General features: G+C 37.6%; 1 protein-coding gene across 1 annotated transcript in view; it reads left to right on the top strand.

The window, feature by feature from the left end:
• Positions 1 to 24960, top strand: part of ARHGAP15 (Rho GTPase activating protein 15) — a 310817-nt gene that overhangs the window by 232656 nt on the left and 53201 nt on the right. The window contains exon 11 of the mRNA XM_008494359.2: positions 18010 to 18144. Within this exon, the coding sequence (XP_008492581.1) occupies positions 18010 to 18144 (135 nt within the window). The remainder of the gene's footprint in view (positions 1 to 18009; positions 18145 to 24960) is intronic.

Here is a 24960-nt window from a genome sequence, read left to right as displayed (position 1 = left end):
AGTTTGGTAAACGGGAATTAAACTTTCAGCATTTTAAACAATGCAAATGTTAAATAGAAGACAACAATACCAAGTGTGGGGGCCAAAATATGCGTTAATTATCTTCTTGTATCTGCTTGCAGCATCATCTGTGTCTGTCTGTCTGTGTTTCTCTCCCTCTTTATTTGAGCATGTGAGTTTATGAATGTATGTGGTTTTGAAAATTAATGACAGCAAGTTGGTTCTACTTTTTATTTTCAAGCTTCGTCCAGTTTGCATTGCAATCCCGTAAAAATATAATTAGTAAAGCTTTATGCTTCAGATGCATGAATTAAATATGCTTTCATAATTATTATACCTGTTATTCAGCCAAAGGTAAGAGGATTCTATTAGCTAAATACATATTTAGACACCTAATAAAATTCCTTATTCAGTTCTGTTTCTTAGTTTCAGTTCATGAACAGTAACTGCTATTCTGAGTTAAGATCTTGACCATTTAATTTTTAAGAAAAAAAGTAATTAGACCATATTATGGATTAATCCCTTGCCAATTTTCATTTTTTAAATCAAAGTAATTTTAGACTTGGGAACTACATAATTTTATGCAAAGAAAGTGTGTTTTGCCAGCCTTATTAAAATCTTTAAAGACCATATTTTCTATAGGCTTCCAAAAATTATCCCACAAAAATGTGTGGGTGCACCCATCTGTACACTTGAATGGGCAACTAGGAACATAATTATCCGGTTTTGCACGTGCAAATGTAGGTGTTTAAGCACGAATTAGCTGACCCCCAGATTCTGCTGGTGCATTATGCAAGCTGATTAATAATATTTCCTCGAATTCCATAATATAGGTTAAAATCCTCAAAGATTTTTACAGACAGTGATAACTTTGCTGTGAAATATCTGAGATTACTGAAGTGATTTAAAAATGTTACGGATGCAACAGTAAAATGAGGTATAGCTGAGTGCCAGTATTTGGGTGTTATTTTGATTATAAGAACTATGTGGGTTTTTTTCAGTATAATAAACTCTGCTGGCTCTGGCTCCAGAGCAATTATGGTTTGCCACTGTTCTCCAGAAGCGAAATGCACATGTTCCTAAAGGAAAAACTAATGCACCAGGATTATAAAAAAGTGACCATCAATCTAAGTTTGTATGAGCAATCACAGCTGCTTCCGAATAGAAGTTATTTTGTATTAGCAGCAATTTACCCATCTGGAAAAACAAAGATATTTGCAAATGTTGAAGTGACTGACTTCTAGCAGATGTTTCAAGAAAGTTAAAAACCCAACTACTTCTGGGGTGCCTGGCCTCAATTTCAGAGCTGGAAATGTAAAAAGGTGTTGGAAGAGCTTTTGTAAAGGATGAAGAGGTTCAATGGTACCTTGGCTTTGTGCTCCCTACCTACTGATGCTCTCTCCCACCAGCATCCTGACAGGCTCGTTGCCCACACAGCTGCACAGCAGTTTTCTAGGGAAAGGGGAGCAGTTATGCAGCTTTTCGAATGAGACATGGAAATTAGTGGCTGCATTGCCTCAGTATTAATTGTGTGGTTATTGATGGAGAGCAGGCTGGTTGGGAAGGAGTGAGCTGTGAGGATGAACCTTTGTGGGGCAAAGGAAATCGTTAGAAGTGAGAAGAAGGGATGAGATGGCAGGCATTTGAAGGGGATATGGGTTATTTGGATGTGGAGCTAAATTGTAACTTTCTGCTGCTAAAATATGGTTAATGAGAAAAGAAATGTTTAACAAACAGCTTAAAAAAACCAAAGGTTGATAACTCCCAGAATTCAAAATCACCCCCACTGCACTACTCGAATGCAACAAAACTACTAAAAGCCTGATGGACCAAAACCAGTTAATAGAAAACTAACTTTATACCATCATTTCAGATTGCTTGAATTTATTTGTGAATTTTTTCCATTTGTTTTTGTGTTTTTCTACACTCAAAGAGGAAGTTTAGGCCTTCCTTGATCCATAGAGATTGCTTTTTTCCTGCTGCCTTTGATTCCACTTGCCTAATAATAATAATGGGCATTATCTTATATCCATATTTAATTTTATTATGTCACTAGTATTGCAAGAAAAGGATGTTCTTTTCAAACATTGTAATGCATTTAGTATTTCACTAGTCATCAGTTAAATCAATTTTTCCCTTTATTGGATCTGAATTATAAATCAACTAGTCATTGTATGGGATACTGTATATGAATGTACAGTATATCATTATGATGTATCCTATAATAATGTCTCGTAGACATGAAAACTAAAGATGGTGGTTTAAAGTGCTGAGAGAGAAAAAATTGGAAACATCTGTTAGTAGGAAGTGGAGAAGACTTTTCATTAAAGTTTGTCAAGTGTATTTGATAGGAAGAACACACTGGGCTGTATTCTGCCATCCCTTACATACATCCATCCCAGTATCCAGGGTGTTTTTTTTCTATCTCACACAGAAAAGTCAGTTTTATTGGATGCACTGAAAAGGCAGCTCTCTCCTCTGAGTAAGGCATGGTACAACAGCTCAAGAAATCCAAGACCTTGGGCAGAGCAAGGATGCACAAGATTTATGGAAAAAGAGGTAGAGCATATTACAGTACAGTCAGTGTCTCGGTCTTTGTCTGTGCAGGGGTAATGACAGCTGCATTGCCCTTATGCTGAGTATGTCAGCAAGCTTGTGCAGAAGAAAGTGAAAAACACTTTTATTTCCATTAAGCCACTAGTTGGAAGAAGAAAAAAAACCTTAAAAACTAGAATAAAGATAATTAAAAAATTGAAGAAGGCAAAGAGGCTGTTTTGGAGGCATCTACCGAGTAGATTTCACCAGCCAAGGTGCTGTGTTCAAGCCAGCAAAAAAGAGAGGAAAAAATGTCTAGAGCATTCCAGGTCAGTGTGTTTTACCTTAATTATACTGGAATGTATTTAAGCAGATGAAATTGTCTAATTAAGGAAGCTCAGCAAAGGACCTTTTACAAATGCACAGGGGCATCACCGTGCAGTGGTGTCTTCAGTAGGGGTTTAGGCAGCACCAGGCTGATGGGTTCCCTCTCTCTCCATCCAAGTCCTGCTTTGGTGTGGGTGCTGCCAGCACTGCCTTCTCCTGGGGCTGCAGGAGGGGTTGTGAGCACCAGGAAAAAACCCCAACAGTTTCATGCTCTTCTTTTTCACGGATCACTCTTGTGTGCTACCAAAGGCATGCGTGGTTGTGTGTTGTTTTCACCTTGTGTATGGTTCAGGTACAACCCAAAAATACCTCCTACATCTCTTGGAAGATGCAGCATGGCACAGCACACAGATTTTGCAGCTGTCCAGCCTCAGCACAGACTGCTTCTGCCTCTTCCTGCAGGTGTAACAACTTAAAAGCCAATAATCTCTCCTTGCCTGGGTGATCTTTTCCCATTTCTTCTTGCACTAAGTGGTCTCTGAGCCCCATTGTTTCTCTGATGATATTCAGAACTATAAAATCAGATATAGCGGTTGCAGGGCCCAGCACGAATTGCCCCCAAGTCAATAGAAAACAGAATATTGCTTATTGATTTGGTCTAGCCTGTTGTGTAGTCGATGGAGAACAAACTAATACAAATAAAATGAATCAATTGGAAGCTGGCTGTGGGCCTCACTGAGTCATATGAAGTAGGTTTCTGATATCCTTTATCATCACGCACAGCCAGGGAAACAAGAGTGCTACTGTCTTCTGCTGGCGCAGAGAGTTACCTCAGGCTATTCTGAAAAAAATGCTTTTTTCTTATTTCTAGACCTGAATCAGCCCATGCTAGTAAATGTATTCTTGTGAATACAGATCCTACTTTGTTGTAATGCCCATGGGAAGGCGGTAGTGTAACCTGTTTGGATGCAGCTGCAGACCACCTGTAGAGAAAGTCAAATTAGGGAGAGACCCCACTGTTCTTTGCATTAATGCTTTTTGTATTGTGGCCCAACTCCCCCCTTCCTCCCCCTTCAATGTATCTTTCTCGACCAGGGAGATAGAGAGAGCACATTTTAAGACCTTCTGTCCCTTTAAGGCACACTGTGATTGAAAGAAGATTTGAAAGCCTGTAAAAACTCCCCAGTCACCAATGAGTGATGGTGTGCAAAGAGTCTTAACACTTTTAGGATGACTTTTCCTCCTGGTCTTCCTGAATATTTCGGGGCAGTGGGTTTGGGGGGGGGGAGGTTGTTTCGTTCTGTGCTTAAAGGGTGCATTTAAACCTCCTTCAATTAATCAGCATGTTAGGGGCATCTTCTAAGTTTGGAATGAAAAAAAGTGGTTGTTTAAAGCCTTAACTTGCCCCACTTTTTGTTCCATTGTTTTTAAATAAAAGACCCAGTAACAAAAGGAAATGGAACAACTCTAAGTGCAGTAGTGCAGTGCCTGCAGACCCTTCATGTACACATGAGAATGGGTATGAGCTCACTGATCCCATTTAATTGTGCTGGAATTCTCTTTATATACAGATTTGTCTGAGTTCAGGACAGAGATAGTTAGGAAAACAACTGGTCTGAGGAGATAATTTGTCCTTGGTATGAGAAGTAGGCTAAGTTAGTTCTCCTGTTGTCTCCATTGCAACTGCTTAACACTCATGGTATCTGCAGCTTCTCAGTAGCTTAGGGTTTTATTCACTTATCAGGTAATACTTTATCACATAATGATGCAATATTCTGCCTCGTGTCCCATAAAAACTGCCTGTACTGAAAATCTGATGGAATTACTCCTTTTCAACCTGTTTCTTCACAGATGAATCCCACTGTTTCACTAATCACTGACGTACCAGTTAACACAGGCAGAATTTGTAGATGAAGGGAATGTCATCAAGCAATGCCTCATTTCAAATTCCTGCCTCTCCGTGGTAGTATCAGTGTTCACTGCAAAGACACTGATGATACTGAATTTAATCGGTATTTATGTGTAGGGTCATGTGTACTCTCCAAGAAGTTTCTGTGTAACTTTTCCCTAATTGAAATTAGATTGAAGTGTTGCTGTGTACACTGCGACTTAATGGTGACAACGTTGAGCCAGCTTCGAAGCTCAGATGCATGGCACGCATCCCAAGAAATCTGCTATGATGCTCCCACATACATCTATGCATATTTTTATGGTACAAGAGACATAAGGTGTGGAAAAGGAGCAGTCTCTTTAAGGGGGATGTGGCAACCCTATCTGCCAGTCATCTTGCCTCTGCTGTTCTATTCCTTTTACAGCCATTCTGCCTTCCTGGTGTCTTTACATATGTGTTTCATGTCTGCATAGCTATTAAAATTCATGGGAAGGTGAGAGGCCATAGGATTAATGGACCAGCAGCACTGGTCCTTTGTGGAAATGCTTTTTGTCTGATTTGGGGTTGGCTTTCTCACTGTTGAATGGCCATCATATATTCTAGATAAGATAACATGCAACCAGCATGGGCTGTGGACCACAACTCAAGCACCCAGTGCTACCCTTGGCTTCAATAAATCCCACTCTCAAATACCTGCAGCACTGAATTTTTGAACTCCCGGCCAGCAGCACCTCCCTAACCCATACTTTGAGTAGGGAAAAGTAACTTCTCCCTGGTAGAAGTGTTTTGACTGGGAGCTTAATTTATGGTGGCTCAGAGAACTGCAGCGTGTAATAAGCAATGTCCTTGAACATTTTTCATGCACTTCTAAGTGACTCATTTAAAAGCATTGCTTTTCCTCCTAAAAATATCATTAAACTTTTTAAGGGAGAAGTAGTAGTCAAGGTTAGTAATCATCACAGTGCTTTAAATACCAGTGGATAATTAGCGACGTGAATAAGTTAAATACATTTCAGGTATAATAGCAAAGTTAAGGAAAATCACCAAATACTAGCCAAGCTCCATAGCTAACTACTTTGTTTTGCATGCTGTTTTAATGACTGTGATTTTAAAATGTGCATAATACCAAAGAGATCACATTTCACATTAAAAAAGTGACTATGACATAAAATATATATTTCCTTAAAAATACTTGTAATATCAAAAGGACTGTGAAGTATTTGCCATTTAATATAAATTTATCTTTTTTTCACAGATGATTACATTTTCATTCTAATTGCTCACATTTCCCATTCTGATCTTAATGTTTTATAGTAGGCAAGACATGCCACAAAGAAAAAAAAAAAGATTTTATTTGTTAGTTAATAGTCTTCAGAAGTCCTAATTTGGCCAATGTGTTCTGCTGCAAAGTCTTGGAATGCTGTCTTGCAGTTTCAAAAGTGATCTTATTTGGCTTCCCAGAAACTATTATGCCTGGAGGATGCCATGAGAACAAGGGCTGCCTTGTTAACAAGTAGAAAACTCTCAAAAACAAGATAGGATCCTGATATAAATCATAATTTAGATGCACAGAGCTATGTTCACAACCACAGTAATGTAATTCATTTACATCTAGTTATTACTTATCTCTGCCCGAACTACTAAGTTCAGGAATGCAGCTGCCTTGTGCCTTGTGACTTGTGGGGGTTAGGGAAGAATTACATCACCAAATTTAAGCACATTACCATGCTGACATAGTGGCACCTTGTTTTCCCTTCCACAGATAGAGAGAGGATTGTGTGCTACCCCCCATTCTTCCAAAGAATACCTTTTTTCCCCTTTCAAGCAGCTGCTATATGAAGGGTTGCAAATGTCACTTCAACTAATGATGAATGATGCTTGACCCTTGGACCTGTTACTATGAATTTTATGCAATGCTAAATTAATATGAAAGATCTCTGCTAGAAGACTCCAGCTATTATGCATGCAGCATAAATGATATGTTAAACAATCCAAATTTTTTTCTCATAACCATGGTAAAATGCAGAGCTGCTTTAACGTTTTGATGTGCATTTCCACTTAAGATTAGTATCTTTTTTACTTCTAAAAATATTTTTGGTAAGCAAATCAGGTCGCGAAAAAAACATTGTCAAAAAGGGCAACTGGCCCACATGTCTTTGTTGTTTGTGTTTGAATATAATTAATTATGTAAAGCAATAGTTAGTGGGAGCTTAACCATTAGTAGAATCAGTCAAGAAGTCACAAGGAAATTACCAGCTAATTGAACTACTGGTCTTTTATTGTTTCAGGAGCAGCACAGAGTGTCATTCCTTTATCTCATAACTTTGTTATTTATCACATGTCACATTTTTCCTGCAATATATGTTTCCTTGTAGACTAATACATAAATAACTCTCCTGGTAATGTCAGAGTGTGCAAAAGTGTTTGAAAGAAAAACACCTGTTTTAATGAGTATTCAGTGAAAAAATTATAATCCTCTTGCAGTTACATGACATTTTTAAAGCTTTGAATTTCCATCTGTATCTTATATTATGATGTTTCAGGATTGTCGTGAGTTAATTATGTTAACTTTGGAAACATTGCTTGCATTTAGAATGAAAAACTTCAGCTTGAATAGGCAGGAAAGCAGATGCTATCTTTCTTGTCAACTGCTTTGTTGTGTGTTGCCTTGAAACTTTTTATAAGATTTTGTATCCAAAAGGAAGTATAAATCTCCATTTATTTGAAATGTTGCTTTAATCTAATCAATATTTTAATAAAGTTCTTGTGGGAGGGACCTGAATGTAACTGAAGGAACCAAAGGCATGAAAAACCCTCAATTTATGTTGAAATCCTCCTGTTATTACAAGCCTGTTAGCAAGGCTGACTTAAAGAACAGAAAAAAAATCCATGTACTATGAAGTTTAAAAATTGTTTTGAAACTTACATTTTCTCTTCTGAAATACATGCCTGTAAAATGGAGGTGGAATAAGTGCAATTGGGTAGATTACAATTACAATCCTCATCCAGAGAACCCTTCAGACAGGACAGGGGGGCACAAAGACATCATTAATGTGCCAAATCTGCTTCAGGTCCTATCACAGAGCAAATGAGAATGCAAAACGTGGATGGGTGCACGAGATGGAGGAAAAGGCATCATGTTAGAAAGGATTTGGTGGATGCACGAGAAGCTGTGTCTCCTCCTTCCACGTGAGACTCTGAGGCACATGTGGGGAATGGAAAACATCATGTTACTGAGTCACTCCTATTTTGTTACAGCCCTTCTCCACCAAGGAGGAACCAGAAACAGAGACAAGGGTGCTTACATGTGCCCAGGGGCATTTATGCATCTTCTGAGGCTTATTAAGAGGCAGTATAGCTGCATGTGTGGCATTTGATGGGGCAGGATGGATGGAGCTCTATTTGGAAGCTCACACTGGCCTTGAAATGTCCTTGAAAAGGACCTAGAGAAGGTCCCACATGTTTCTGTGTATGCAGCTCAGTTCCACCAGTCATGAAGGCCATGCACATCATGAACACAGGTTTGATCATAAACTTTTCCACATTTTTAAAAGCATCATACCCCTGAAACAAGTCTGCTTTCATTGTAGTAAAAATGTCACCATTTGTAAGCAGGCACTGTACAGGACAAGAAAAAACATTCATGCTAAGCCATGCCTGGATCAGGACATACTTTTGTATCTGGTCTCAGCTGATGTGGTTTCAGAGCAGACACAGCTCCAAAGCTGAGGAATTTGTGTGAAAAAAAGTTCACTTAAGAATCATCCCAGGGTAACACATGATTCTCAAAATGCATAAGAATATTTGAAAAATTATGTTATTATTAGCACCATTATTATCAAAGGCCATTTCTTTAACATTTGAAAGTCCTTCAGTGCACTTGAAGATATATTTATTTTAGCAACTTATATAATCCCTTCCTGTTTAAAGTTTTGTTTTAAACACATACAATTATCATCTCATATGCCCTGATTCAGTAAGCACTTAGAAGCATTCCTATCTTTAACAGCATAGCTAGTCCCACTAATATCCAGGGAATGGAATTAGAGCTTCAGATATTAGCAAAAAGTAATGCAAATGTGAATTAAGCAACATGGTTTTGAAGTAAGTTGACTGAGGGCTTTTTAGTTCTTAGACTGAATGCAGAAGTTTGACCAAAAAGAAAAAAAAAAAAAAAAAAATCAAAGCAAGCATTACAGATACTAATAATGATTTTTAAAGTATATAAAGTTGAGTATTTTAGGCTCTGGTGACTAGAAGGAATTAGGCTCTGAAGCAACATTCCAGTACTGATAGTAAAGAAAAATCCTAAGAGCTTTAAGGCAGAAATAGAATATATATATGTATGGACATATAGATATAAGCATATATATGGACATCTAGAATAAGAAGAGTATTATTGCTGGTTTTTAACATGCAAGTCACCTAATTAAGCTAGATTAAGTTACCTGCTATGTATGATAAGAGTGTTTCCAAATCAGAGTCGTTTAAATGTATCAAATATCTAATCCTACCTCTGCCTTTCCCAGTTTAACTTTCCAAGCCTCTATCTAACGTGGGACTTTGCTACTGAAACCTCTTCTTGCTTTGTGTCTGCATAGGGAACTCCAGGACATGAAGTGATATTCTCTGTCCTCTATAGTAGATGATAACAAATTGTCATGTTAGGTAACAATTTCAGACAAAATTTCATCAACTGAGCTAGGGGAGATGAAGCAATAATTGTTCTTATGACCTAAATGCAAGCCTGGGGTCTCTGGCTTGAATTCTTCACTTTACTGGGAACAGAGAAAAGAAATTATGCCTAAAGACAAAGGTGTAAGTATTGAAGTGCTAGTTTGAAACTATTTAACAAAACTGTCCTTTTTTAACAACTTGAATAAAGTGTCTAAATGACCTCTTCCTAACCAGAAGAGAATATAGAGAAGAAATTAAGCTTTATTGGTAAATTAAAGCCCAAATCCCATGGTTGATGAGAGATATGGTCCGTTTGAAATAGTTACAGTTTCAGACTTTCTCTTCTACAATCAGCGGGTGGAGACCAACATAATCCAATTAATTGTAATTCCCTTTTGTGGCACTGGTACAGTGGTGAATGATATAGTAAGTCCATTGAAGTCTTATCTTTGGTCAGATAATCCAAATGGATTCATATTATGAAACAGTCCTTTATAAAAGTTCTGATGAACAGAAGTGTTTTGACTTTAGTGAACCAAAAGATAAATTCTATACAAAATAAAATGCTTTGTCCTTGACATTTACAGAGTTTCTATATACCTGATTTCTTACAAGACTACTTCTTTCAGCTGCCTTATTTCAAAGAGTGCATTCATTAAAAAAAATATCCAGAATTTATTCTCTGAACATCCTAAAACCTGGTGTGTAAGAAGGGTGAGTTACATGTAATCTTTATTCTTGTAAATAGTCCTACTAAAAAAAATATGACTATAGATGCAAGGAATATAGATATAGTATTTTGAGAACCATTTTAATTTCTATTTTTCTAATAAACGAACTAATAGTTCATTGATAATTCTTATAGCTGTAAACAACTCGTATGCATGTTTCTTTTCAGTGTTGCTAGTGGACTAGGGGAATTGCTTAATTTTAGCTCATGCTTTGATCTATTTACATTTGGAAGTGATTTACATAAAGGAAGTCATAATGATCTTTATTGTTTTCTTAATTATTTCCTTTGATTATTGAAACTTACTCACTGAGGCACAAGCTTATTGTTATAGGGGTCAGTCCCAGTAATATGTTTGGCTATGTGCAATAAGTAAGGATTGGGTGGTACTGGATTTTTTTGAATTGTTTTCATACAGACCCTTTCAGTTTAACAATCACTGGAGACAGGACTAATTTAATGTGTAAGTCGTCTGATCCAGTGCTACATATTTTGTAGTTCTCCATCCTTTAAAGCTGTCCATAGCAAGCCCATGTTACAGCAGGAGTGTTTTCACTTGTAGCATGCTGAAATCTCATACTTACTACATGATACTCTGATACCATTTGTGGAGGACAACACACTAGACCCTATATTGAGGTCAGATCTTTTCAGAGTGTCTCAAAAATACTTTTTTTTTTTTTTTCCTCCCCCTCCTTAAACTGTCTGGTTGAAATTTAATACAAAGAATTTTTTACCCTTTGGGGTACATTACATATGAAATAATTTATGACCCATGATTCACAAGAAGGCAGTGAATTAGGTTGCAGATAAGTCTGCCAAATATTACAAAACATTGTGTACAGATTTTTGGACTATGAAAAGGCTTTTGACAAGAATGGAAATAGAAGCAGCGTTAGAAACAGCAAAGAACAGAAGAGCTATATGACAGAATCCTAGAGCAGTCTGAATTAGTAGTACAATTAAAAAGATAGGAATATGAACACATTTTTGAAGTGTGGAAATGGGGCAGAAAGTCATTGTCCAATTCCTTTCTGCATTAGATCTTGTGAGCCTTCCATTTATTTAAAATGGAGATTTGTAGATGGTGATACACACTGTTCTGATAAAGGACAGGACTGTAAATGGAAAAAGAGAAGGAAAGTTCTAAAACTACATTGCAGAGAATCTTATTGGAGAGGAATTACACAATTAAAAAAATGTTAATAACAAATTTGAAGTCAGGAGGGAAATATTTGCCTTTACTAACACATACATGCTCTATGTATTACTAAGGAATGAAGATAAAGTCAAAAGCAGAATTTAGGATGGACTTTTGCCTTTGAATAGTTGAACATATCATGAAAAGTAAGTTCCTGATCTAGGTCAGTATTTGCTGTTTGTGTTTTTCAGTCTAGGGTGTATGAAACAGAAATAGTAGAGTCCACCTAGAAAATGGACTAAAGTCTGTTAGCAGGCACAGAAAGGTGAGAAAGTCTCTAGAAAGTCATTAGTCAGAATAAAGGGGGAAGAATAAACTAAAAGGAAAAACCAAAATCAAGTGTGCTAGAACTACTAGTATGATGCTGAACTTACTGCTCAACAACTAAGTAGAGAGAATTAGGTAGAAGACAGGATCTTACCACTGTGAGAAAATGTAATTTTCACTGAGCATAGCAATTTAATTTCTACAAGTTGCAGAAAGGCTGCTCTGCCAAGCTCCATCCTTTTACTTAGTCACTTCAGAAGGTGAGAGACCTCTGCAGCCTAGGAGGGTATAAGCTGGATGGGAACCCCACCATTCTTTTCTCATCCTTTACTTTAAACCCTTGGGGGTATCTGAGTATTTCTTTTACCCTAAAGGAAGGACTAATTTGGCCCTGCAGGTTTCAGCTGCTCAGGCTGTGTCTTGTTCCTGCTCTTTGATAAGAAGTTACCTCCAAGGGAGTCATGTAGAAGCATGTTGATCTGGAAGCAGGTGATCTATTTATTCTTAGGGAGCTTTCATCTGCATTTTGAGGGGAAATATTTTATATTTAAAATCACTCATTTCCCCATACGGAGTAGTTGATTCAGCTAAATTTAATGAATTTCAGAAGTACTTGTAATTATAATCCTATTAAAGTAATTATTGCTTCAAATCACTGTGATAAAATATGCTAAGTCAAAACTAACATCATTGCCATCTAACTGCAGCAGGTATGGGCAGGGGATGATGCAGAAAAATATCTTAGTGATGATCCATGTTTCTACCCACCAAAAGGATTCTTCTTTCAGTACCACTGTATATTTTTATGCTTCCAGTCTCAAACAGTAGCTGAGAGTGTGGAAATTTCCCTGACACCATGGCATCACTTGCTGACCACTTTTCCAGACCTTTGAACACTTGGAAAGCTCTGCTTGCTTTCATGATGTACCAGTTCTGAACTGCAACGTGCTGGATCTTTGTCACAGAAACAATGAGATTGCTCATCCCTGTCTTGCTCTGCAGATTTCTGTGGAGTTATGCAAGGATGAATATGACCCAGTGTGCCCAAGTACAGAAATCCTTTATTTTTCTGGAACAGAGTGACATTTAAGTTAGTAGTATTTGGTTGTGTCAGGAAACTGTCATGTCAGAGAACTGCCATAAACAGCACCCTGGATGTTCTGCTTTTTAGCTGAAATTGCTCAGTAATTTGCACCATAAAAATAAGGACCCCAATAATAACAAAATGCTCGGACATTATAACATCATGGCTTGAATTTTCTGGTAAAAGGCCATGCTGTGTTCCTCTAGCAGCTGAGTAATGCATGCAACTTTTTCTTTTGCTGACTGTATCCTGGATAATTCATCAACAGTAGCATTGGATGTATTGGATAGAATGAATGGATTCATCAGAAGCTGCTTAGAAGTTGTATAGAAAATGTAATGATTTGCTTAGCTGGCATTTACTTTTTAAATACTCTTGGAAGGGAAGGATCATGCACTGAGTACAAGCATGATGGTGGACCTCCCCAACCAAGCCAGGGGGAGAAGAAATAAAATTTATTAGCTGGGTGAGATGTCACAAAAATCTGTCCGGGTCAGGAAAGTTTTGCTTTGTGTGAGTTGAGGCTTCTGATGTGCTGCTTAAAGTTCAAGGGGTTGTATGCACTGTGTGTGTATCAAATGCAATGGCAGGATGGGATTTCCTGGCAGGGAAGGAAGCAAATCATCATGTGCCATATTGCCAAGGGCTGAGCTCCTTTTCATATGATGAGCAAGAGCCTTCACCACCTCACAGCATCCCACTGCTGGGCTGTCTCTGGACACCTCTGCACTCTTACAGCTCTAAATGGAGTGTGAGCTCCCTGAGAGAAACTGTTTGTGCTGATACAGCACCATTTTGCAATAGAATTTGGGAATAAGATGCCTGCTACATCTTTACACTAGTGATCAGAGAAGCTGCAGCTTGTGGCATGCAGGTACAGCTAGGGAACACCTTTACCTTTCAGTGTAGGAATTAATATTTGTGCTGTAAGCCATGGGAATAACCCTTACAGAGGGATTTAGTGGTGAAGGAGTGTGCTGATGCAACTGAGTCTGTTCTGTCTTTATTTTTCTATTGAAGACCTTAAATGACCAAACCTTTTTCCCCCCCAAAGAATAATATCAGTAAAAAACAAAACAAAAAGAAAAAAAGAAAAACGAAAACCAAAAAGAAAATGAAGAGTCTTCAAGTCTGCCTTTTCCTTGTATGTTCAAGAAGAATTGTCTTTTCCTTTTTCAATCCTGAGAACTTTTTTGGAGCTCTCTCTAGTAAACTGCCTATTAGGAAGTGGGAATCCAGCAAGTTTCCCAAGCTTTCAGTCAACTTGGAATGCATTGTGCACATCCAGCTCCCCTGCAAAGATTTCAATGTGAGGGAAATTGTATGCATTAGTTAACAAAGCTGTGCAGGGCTTTCTCTGGAGGAGATCTCCCTTGGGATGGAGACCCCAGAGCTCTGAGGATTCACCCACTGGAGCTGGGGGTTAGTTGGACATCAAATGCCAAAGGTTTTTAGGGGAGCTGTGTCTGAGTGCTCCCTGTGCAGGGAATTATTATCCCAATGCTGCCAGTGCAGCCAGCAACAGGGAAATGGTGAAAGGGGCAGAGGTATTAACAAATGGATTTGAGTCTGGGACCAAACAAGACATATTTTCCCAATGTCTTTGAGAGGTTTTTGAAACACAATCTTGGAAGCAGACCATGAGCTGCAAGCTATGTTTGCAAGAGTGGCTTTCCACATGGTTTGAAGCCATCCATGAGACCACAGAGGACGGTGTAAAGCCCCAAGTGCAGCAGCACTCCTGACCATGGTGCTGTGGGATTTAAGAGCAGAACTGGCAAAAGACATTGTACAGCTGGGAAAATAGCTGTATACAAATATCTTCAAAGACAAATGCATGAGCAGTGCTCTCAGATATCTACATTTTGCTCCCAGAGAGTATTCTATATTCCAGACAGAGCATGTAGTTAGAGGAACTTCATCCATTGTCTTTCATAACTGAGCTCTCTGTACTGCCTTTCTTGTTTTTTTTTTTTTAATTTTTTTTTTTTGCCTTTAGCTGATCTTTCTATAGATTCCTTTCTTCCTTTTTCAGACAAGGATAACCTCATGATGGTGTTTTTAAACTAAAGATGAACTCCTGGTTGGTTCTACTGCAGACATGACTGATGCTATTTAAAAAATGTATTGCTGGAAAGGCTGATTTACTAAGAATAATAACACAGTAAAACACACATTCCCTTCATAAATGTATTGTATATCGATTTTTTTTTTTAAGTAATAACCTTGACAGGTGCCCACACTATTTTTTTTTCCTTAATGTGGTCTTTATATTTTCAGCCTGTGTATTAGCATAAATTTTATGGGATTTTCTGGGCATATTTGTGTCTGTATCTAAGATATATGATATCAACTGGCAGTGATGGTTGAACTAATCAAATACTACTGACAAGCTAAAGCAAATTTTTAGGACTGTGAGATTTTGAGCATCTTCCCAGATACAGTATCTTCTGACTGAAAGCAGTCCTTGACTGTCAAGTTTAAATACCAGATTTGGGACTTAATCTTTATGTAAGCAAAACACCCCAATAAGAAAGATGTCTGAGGAAAGCCAAAAAGTCAGGTCCTCCCTTTAAACCTAGCCTGAAATGCATGTGTGTGTTTGTTTATGGCCCTTTTGCCATGGTATGTGAGCTATTCCAACCAGTGGGAACCAAAAGAGAGTCTTACACTGAATGGACTTCTATTTTCTTTTTTTTTTTTTTTTTTTTTTTGGCTTGGCATTTGTTCCTTCTAGCAAACATTTTTAAAAACTCTCTTATTGCTAGAGGGAAAATTGACACCCTTTGCTTTCACGATGATACATTCCTAACACGTTTCCTTGAAGAGCTGGAAATGGTGCAAAAATCTGGTAAGATAAGTCTCTATAAAGCCTTAGAAGTCAAGCATTCCACTTTAGACATTTAAGACAAATGCATGGCAAAACAAGTTGGGATTTTTTTTTTTTTTTTAAGGTTTCTACTTAAAGTTCTGTGCCAAAGCTACAGTACTTATACATTTTCTAAATGTGTTTTAAGCAATAAGTTGTACAACATTTTTAGAACATGTGTTAAGCTATTTCTCTAAGAATGAAGCTCTTAACAAAACATAAGCACTCTGCATGAGATCTTAGCAGCAAAGTGCTTAAAAGATAAAGTAAGAATTGGTACCATGGGAAGAACACCAGCTGTAGAGCACACAGGTCCATTATGAGAAGTATGGTAGTGGGTAGGGAGAAAATGATTTAATCAGGAGTAAAACCAATTTTATTATAAGGGCACGCAGGGGGTGTGGCACCATAGTGAGAGGGACATTTCAAAATATCTGACAGATTTCAACAATGTGAAAACCTACCCTGTTCTTTAAAGTGACAGTAAACCCCATCAGGTCTCTCTTTTTGATGCTATTGTTAACAGTTGACTGTTTAAAGCTGGCCTGCTAAGATGCTGTCGATCTAGTTCAATAGTGTGTGGCAAAATAAAAGGCTAATTGTTGAAATACGATCAATCAAATATGATCTCAGAGTCTAAAGAAGATCCCCTCTGGTAACTCATTTTAGGATCCAATCATTACTTGTATGATTGAGGTAATTCAGTGGGAAAAAAAAATAAAAAAGAAGAATAAATAAAAAATAAATAAAGAAAAAAATGGAAAAAAAAAAAAAAAAAAAGAAAAAAGAAAATAAAAAAAAGAGAGGCTTGAAACCAAAGAAGCAAGCAAGGCAACTAAATGAAATGCACAAGTCTGCCTTTGTTCCAGCTTTGTCTCACATTACTCCAAGTTAAGGAACTGAGTCCATTCTTTTATTTTTTACTCTTTTCTGGAATCCAGAATTTCTGAAAGCATTTACTAGCATTTATTAAATTGAAGTTGATAGACAACTCCATTTTGAACAAGGCTTTCTGTCCAAAATCAAACTCAACAGTGAGAGAACTATTGCATTGTACTACCAGGGATCTGGAGTTGTGTCCATGTGTCTCCAATAATTTTACTATTCTGTTTAACAACAGCTCAATAAAGAGGCTGCTTTTGAAGCCAGCTGACTTGATAAACATGAAATTTCAGTGACATTTAGTAAAGCATTGCAGAATTATGTTGCTTCAAATCAAATTTGTTCGGTAGTTTTTATGGTTGTGCCCCAGTTTGCGTTCAGACTGAACTGGTCTAAAGAAGAGCATTGCAGCACATGTGGGAAAAAGCAAACTCCATTTTTGGAGTAACACAACTTCGAGAAAGTCTGTCTCATTTTAATTGGGACTAATAAGGATTTGCACTTTCCTAGAGCTTTATATGGATTATGATCTCACTGTTTATTATGTGCTAACAGTATCACACTAGTAGAATTTAAAAAAAAAAAAACAAAAACCAAAAAAACCCACCAAAGAAAAGTAGAGTAATCATGCAATCTTCTTTAATTTTAATTTGAAACTCGATTTTAGCATTTAGTTTCTTTTATATTTAAATTCCTTAACTCAGCCAAGCTTCAAAAGAGAACATTTTTTTTTTTTGTTTGCAAAACAGTTTTGTAAGCACTTGTGGTTTGTCTTTAGTGTGTTATCATTTTTGACAGCTTTGCATAGCCTAGGTAGGCCAACAGGGGTCTGTCTAATATTGTTGCTGGGCAAATCTTCCTCCCAGAGATGAAAACCAAACAAAATATTTTCGAAGCAGTAAGAAGGAATTAATATCCTTTCTCTCACAGTACTCTATTCCTTGCTGACATTACATTTAGGCAAAAAAAAAAAAAAAAAAAAAAAGAAAAGAAAAAAAAGGGAGAAAAGCAGTACCCATTATTCCCTTGTACATAGCAAGGCTAACACATGTAAAGCAATAACTCATTTTCTATTGCCATGTTTAGCATATGTCTCCTGTTGGCTCAGCAAGGCCTTTAGGCCGGTCCCTTGAGCCGGCCATCGTTGGCAACTCTTAGCCCCTCGGCCTCAAAAACCAAATAGCTTTGAATCATGTTGAGCTGTGATGCTAATTTTCCTACTGATGCATTATGGGAATAAATGTATCTGACATACTGTGTCAATGGTACTGTCTCTTTGTGCCTCTTGCTTTTTTGTTTGCTGCATTCCTACAGATGGTATTCCATTGAAAATGTTCTCTTCCGACAAAAAAAAAAAAAAAAAAAAAAAAAGAAAGAAAGAAAGGGGAAAAAAAAAAAAAACACAACCATGCACAGCACCAAACCTCTAGGTGCAGAAGGCTGTTAACGGTTGCTGATGATAGTAGGCAAACATTAACATAATAATTAGTGTCTTGTAATTGTTTCATTAAAACCAGTTGTTCCATTTCTCCTCGTGTTTTCCCAGAAGAGAAGCTGAATTTGGATGACAGCCAGTGGGAGGACATCCACGTTGTCACCGGAGCACTCAAGATGTTTTTCAGAGAGCTGCCTGAGCCGCTGTTCCCATACTGCTTCTTTGAACAGTTTGTGGAGGCGATAAGTAAGTACATCAGATACAGCAGAAGCTGGTGAAATAGCCTGGTACAGAAAAAAAAAAAAATAAGAATAAACTTAAAAATAGAAGAACAGAGGCATCTCAAAGCTGACTTACCTTCCGTTATCCATGATCCTGTCTTTTTTTATTGGCTGTTTTGGGGTGGTTTTTTTTTTTACTGCCTTTTATCTCCTACAGCCTTTAGTCATTTAACCAGAGAGAAAATATCAAATTATTGATCTATAAAATTTTTGCGTGTGCATTTTAATGGTAGAGCCTAAAAAGGGTTAGGAAAGGAATTAAAATGTGTATGTGTATTCCAAATATGCTAGCCTGATAATCCACACATCCCCAAACACAAGAGAGAGACTAATAATTGTGAATCATGTTAGAAGGGGCTGTCTTTATGTTAATCAGAATGAAATGCGTGTGTTTTGTTCCACAGGGCTGCAGACTCTTGCCTTGCAGTGATCAAAAAAAGAATGCAAAATACATTCATGTTCTCTTTTTCATACCTACCTTTGCTTCATTGTGGTTTTTTGGCTTTGTGGTTTTTTTGTTTGGTTGTTTTTGTTGGTTTTTTTTAAGTTGGTAGTCATGAGAAGTATTTTCAAAGTATTTTCAAAGTCCGTTTATTCTTTTACATGTCTCTGTGGTTTGTGTGCTGCAATCCCTCTCTGTATTTAATATATTCAGGTGCATTTTGTAAAACTGTATCAGCCTGGAAAAAAACTTGCTTAAAAAAAACCACAATGATTTGGGAGTTTACTCCCTTTGGGAAGCAAGGGGAGGAGAGGGATAGCTGAAAGGGAAGAAGCCTAGGAGGAGATTAATTAAAGGTCCAGGAGAGAAAAATGTCTAGGAAAAAAAAACCAAACCAACCCAATGAAGTGCTCAGAGATCTGTTTAGGGGACGTGCACATGCGCAGCTCTCAGAGAACATGAAACCCTTAATGTGCAGCTCACTTTGATTTTATACTCATTAGAGCCCACAGTTCAACTAAAGCTTTTTAAGACCCAGCACCAGATAGAAGGAGGTTAAGGGCATCTCACAAGATCCTTCCCTTCTTGGTTGTTTGTGATGCGGTGCAGCTAAATACAAGAGGTAAAGAAATGGATGACCCAAAAGGTTACTCCTGGCAGCTCCCTTTCTTCTCCTTTCCAAGCACATGGAAACTAGGTGGAGAACATCATCTTGTAAGTTAAAGTTCCTATTGCACAGTCTCTGCAGTGCTAAGAGGGGACAAGAAATAACTTCTTACTGTTCAGCCTCAGTTTCTGAGTGCATTGGGATAAGAGAAACACCATCACTGGATCATGTCCTTCAGGTGGTTCTCCATCCACCTGCTTCTTGAAAAAGAGGACATGTGGTGCTTTAAGTAGATGCAGGCAGTTCATAGGGCCTGGCATGCTGTTTGTATCTCTCTTATCCACCTTATTCTGCAGTTGAGTGTTTAATACCTATCCTCTGCCATTATCACTTTCTGTTCCTGATAATCCACCACCATACCGGTGCTCTCGGATTAAATATAGTTTTCCTCCCCCTGCTCACTACTTTCCATTGCACTTTGGTGTTTCCTTTGGATGAGAAGACACCATTGGGTTCTGAAGAACTTTATCAAGACACCATCATCTCATCTTTCATTCTTTCTTCTGCTCTCATCCTCACTGCTAAAGTCCCAAGTCTGGGTGATGTGAAATTTTTTGGTGGCCCAGTAGAGTGGTTTTTGATAGCAAAAATAGCAGATAACTGGCAATAGGCTTGCGAATTAGGAGTTTGAAAGCATGTTGGGAAGAGACTGTCTACTAAAACATTAATATTCATGAGTGAGAAATTAATGTCCCTTTCTGCTATTTGAACTATTATTAATTCTTATTATGATTTTGAGAGCCATTATACACATTGATAGGCTAATGAACAGTCATTTATTGAGGGATTTTAAGACAGTTTATTACTAGGAAGAAAACGCTAGCACTCTAAGACATGCCTCACATTATTTCAAAACCCTAATTCTTCTTGCTTGCTTTACAGCACATGAGGGTGATTTCTACCTAATCCAACTGTCTAAAGTAATCTACGATTTCCAATCAATCTTCTCTTTATTTGGCCTTTACTGCAATGGTATCTACAAATCCGTATTCCTACCAACTCTACTTAAAAACCATCTATAAACAACAATTATGTGTCTTCACTGGTTTTTTTTGGAGCTCTTCTGTATGTTACTAGTCCTGAGTCAAAGTGTAAAAATCCTCTGTTCTTCAGTATTTCCTTTGCAGCTGATTCTTTGGCCACTTTGTGCTAGTTCTCTGTCTGGTCAGTACTGAGCTTCTAGAAAATTTACCTTCCTCAGGTTGTTGTAGAAAAGAGGCTCTTGCATCTGTCTTTTTTTTTTTTCATCAAAAATGAGAATTTTTAGCATGCAGGGCATGGGTGGGCAGTACAGTTAGAAGGAGGGCTTAATAATGGTAAAAACAAACCCACCTGATGACAACTAAGGAAAAGGTAATTAGGACACATTCTGAAATACTCTGATTAGTCCAGCAGTGAGCACCCTTTAGTGAGAACCATACATTTGGTGAGTAAGATGAAGTGGTCTAAAAACCTCTCTGTAGTAGGTAGTAACAAGTTACCAAAAATACTTCTTGGGGATTTAGTCATTTACCTAGAAGTTTCCAGAGGAATGAGTACCCAAGAAGTACCATGAACTCCTTATGCTCATGCTGTTTTAAAGAGTATGTGAAAAAATCCATAGCAAGCTTAATTTTACTTTTCCTGGATGATGCCATTTTAATTAACATCTCTATTATGTGCTTGGGAGCCACGTTTTACTGTACTGTGTATTAGGCAAAGTACTTGCTCTCCACCTTCAATTTCCCTTACAAATAACTGTAGATATGGCCATAATATTAGAACAATTTAGATATGACCAGAATATTAGAAGATAATTCAGGGCATTATAGAATCTCAGAATTCTGCTTGCCAGGCTGAAGCTGGTTAATTACTGTCCGTAGAGCTGATATTGGAGAATTTATAACTGATAAAGGGAAGGCCACAAGACCTCTGACCCAATGCTAATTTCATTTCTTAGGATCTGGATAGCAGGTTTTTTGGTTTTTTCCCAAGGACTTTGTCTAGTATATTACTGGCAAGTCATTTTATGGCATTTTGGATGAAATATGCACTTCTAAAGTGTGCCCAAATGCTGCTATGAAGTCAGGTTCAGCCACACTTAAATTACTTAGCACCACAAATAGTTCTATTGATTTTCTGGAAGATCAACAGACGTGGTTCAACAGATTGTCTGCAAGTAAAATTGTGCTGCATTTGAGTAAGGTGGTAGAAGTGCCAATAACTGAAACACTTAATCACCTTATTTACAGCATTCAATCCACATGGCCATACAAACTTATGCCAGGACTTCAGCCACTGAAACAAAACAAAACCAACAAAATCTTTCCCCTAAATCTGTTAGGAAATATTAGCAGGTAAATGTGTTAGTTGATTATAAATCTTTATTTTAGTTGAACTGGTTTTCTTGAAAGGTATCAGGCAGAAGGCTTGGGGAGGAAAAAAAAAAAAGAAATTTATGTACTAGGGTTTTCTGTGCAATGATGGTTGATAACCATAGCATAGGAAATATTCAAATACTCACTTCTCCTTCTAGGTCTCTTCCACCAGAGACAGTTGTAGAAACTGTGCATCTGTACAGACAGTGCATCTGTCCAACTGCAGTTACAAGGAAAAAAAAACCTGAAACCCACTGATATTCCACAAAGGAAAATTCCACCCAGTTCCAAAAGCTGAAACATCTGTCTCTGGTTTGGAAGGCTTGAGTTCAGGTCTTTGATTTTCTCTGCAACAGGTTGGAAAGATTACTACAATGGAAAGATTTTTTTCAATGAGGTCTAGCAATTATGCCTTCATTTCAGTTCCTTATCTCTAGTATGAATTTAATAGGTGTCACATAAGTACTGGAGATAAATAGGGGATTTATTGTTTAAAATGCACACAGAGAGACAGATGTGTATATATGTATGTGCTCCAAATAGAAATCCTTTTTGCCAGACTTATGGTTTTTCAGCAGACAGTTTTCTGAATGAAGGTATCTGTTCCTGCTGTGGGTTTCCCACTTAAAGAAGATAAACTCAGGAATGAGATGAAACGTTGAGTTGCAAAACCTGATTTTCAGGCTTCCATGTGGAATCTAACAACCTAATAAGAGATATCTCAGGCTTCAGTATGAGGAACAGAAAACATGGGGTCCATATCAGCCACCAAGGCACTGGAAAAGGGATGAAGATTGTAGGGCACTTGATCTGGTTAGGATTTGTGGCTTAGGTCCTGGCAGTCCCCCACAAGGTCAAGCATCCCCAGACATTTAGGCAAAGTCATCCCCATCTCTGCAGCTCAGGCTTTTCAGCCCTGGCAGAAAAAGGAATAATTTTGCTACACAGGGAAGAGCAGAGCCATAGGCACCTAAAATTCTTCGAAAGCCACAATCTAATTAGCTTATGCACCTTCAGGGATAGATGGCAGCTGAATAAGGCTTTTCAGAATGATAATGGTGTATTTAAGTGCCTAAATACTACCTAAGGTCCACATTAGATACTCATATAATTTCTGTTTTTTCAAGACCTGGATTTCCTTTTTTTTTTTTTTTTTTTTTTTTTTCCTTTTTCTGATTGCTCTGATAGACCATTAACACTTTTTTCAACTGATTTCACACATATCTTTTCGATATATCAATTAGGGCCTCATGGTGCATGTTAAGCAGAATTCACAACATCGTTCCTATCAATCCTATATTGTTCTGTGTTACCCTACTGTACAGAAACTGAAGATGGTTATTTAGCATCTTACACACAACAGAGTTTTATAGCTTCTTTGATTAATGGAAGTTGCTGGGGGAAAAAAAAAAATTATTACAGTTTTTCTGGTATGTGACACTGTCCTTAGTGGTTTTATCTGACAATATCTACTGTAATAACACAGCAAAGCAGCAAACTCTTATTTCATAAGAATAACTCTTATTTCATAAGAATGATAGACTTTTTTTAAACCCACAAAAACTAGCAGTGCTATCAGTGATTGTCAGTCCTCTCCATGTTGGGCAGCTATCTTCATCTCCAGGATGGATGGGATCAGTAAAAAGTTTTCTGAGCTCAGGCTCTTGTCCTGCTTCAGACAGGTCCCCCAAAAAGCCCTTGCTTGTGTGTCTCTAGACAACATGTTGAAGAAATTGATGATCACACTTGGGTCTTCAGCAGGCCATAGCAAATTTTGCACTGAATAATGCAACTTTTGGGGAGTTTGGATAGAAGCTGTCTGCACCAAAAGCAGGGCAAAAAAACCCTGGGTGAGGAAGCAACAAACAAATCCAGTCATCAATACATAATCATGATGGAAGAGCAGCTACATTAGCTGAAAACACAGTGTAGGAAGGACCTGCTCTGAACTACTATGCAGTGTTATGAAAATAGTATCTGGGAAACAGAAAGGAAGCAAATACATTCATTTATTCTGACAGTCATAACATCCTTGTATCATCTCGGTGGAAAGTTACAAAAGATGTCTAAAGAGATTTTCAAAAGACATCTAAAGAAACCTCACTCCAGGCTTACAAAGAACAAGGCTCAAGGCCAACTCGTCTTGGAAAGACAAGTCAGCATATTGCACTGTAAGAAATCCATGACAGTCTCTTAACATCATCACGTAATAGGTTCCTGAGACACCAAATCTTATCAGTCTCTGGCATTATGCAAATTTCTGTCATAATCTCAATCTGTGGGCTTCGAGTCCTAATCAAACTGCCTTCAGCTTCACACTTGGCGAGTCTCCTATTGAAATCCTTTTCCTAGCCTCCATTTACTTGTCCAAGGAAGTTTTGGGGCTTGGCATGGCATCAGAAAGCCTCAATTTCATGTGAACACGGTGATTTATAAACAAATCCAAGGTCACCACAATAGAGCTCGCATAATAAATCATAATTAATACCTTTTGGCCCAAATCTAGATATGAGAAGGCAGTAGAAAGCCATAAGATAAGCTTGAAGAGAACAAAAAAGTAAAATGTTTAGAAACAAGAAGTATTCAAAAAGTTGAGGTGTAACTCTTAAAATTTCTTAGAAGCAACCAAAAAAGGGGGGGATGATTTTGTGAATAGTGTAATCTCAGGGCCAATCATCCACATAAATATATAAATATGTGTATGATATATCTGTATATGTATGTTTATGGTGTTACTGTATATATACGTGTTCTGCAATACACCAGAACACTCATAATATTAATAGCTTAATCAGAAGGTGACTCTAGGCAATTTTCAGTGGAAACTGAGAATTATTAAACCCATTTTGGAAAGCTTCTCAAAGCCTTTCCTTATAAGCTGTGTGAAATTCTGATTCAGAAATTATCAACTGATATTAGAATGGAAAGAAACACTCCTTACATTTTAGAAGAGGTGCTCAGATGATATAGGACACAGAGAGACTAGAAAGGGAGGCTTCCAACCTACAGGTGTTAGCAAAATCTAGAAAAGCAGCATATGTAATCATCCTGAGTGAAAGCAAGAAGCAAAATAAAATAGGTGAGAAAGTGTAGTTTAAACTAAAGAACTCTATTTCACAAGAGTAGAAGGTCTAAACTATAATATCCCCAACCATTTTAGGTACCATATTCTAGCAGTGTCTCTCCTCAAATTCCAGGCAATAAGAAAGGAGACAGAAGTCCACTGAAGATGCAAATAAAGGCTGTCAGGGTTGTAATAGCAGCAAAGTGGTAACTCTAGAGGTTCATTCCAGGCTTTTTGTTCCCAGGAGGTGT

Source organism: Calypte anna, chromosome 7 (genome assembly GCF_003957555.1).
Source record: "Calypte anna isolate BGI_N300 chromosome 7, bCalAnn1_v1.p, whole genome shotgun sequence".
NCBI classification, from domain to species: Eukaryota; Metazoa; Chordata; class Aves; order Apodiformes; family Trochilidae; genus Calypte; species Calypte anna.
This window is presented reverse-complemented; position numbering and strand designations above follow the sequence as displayed.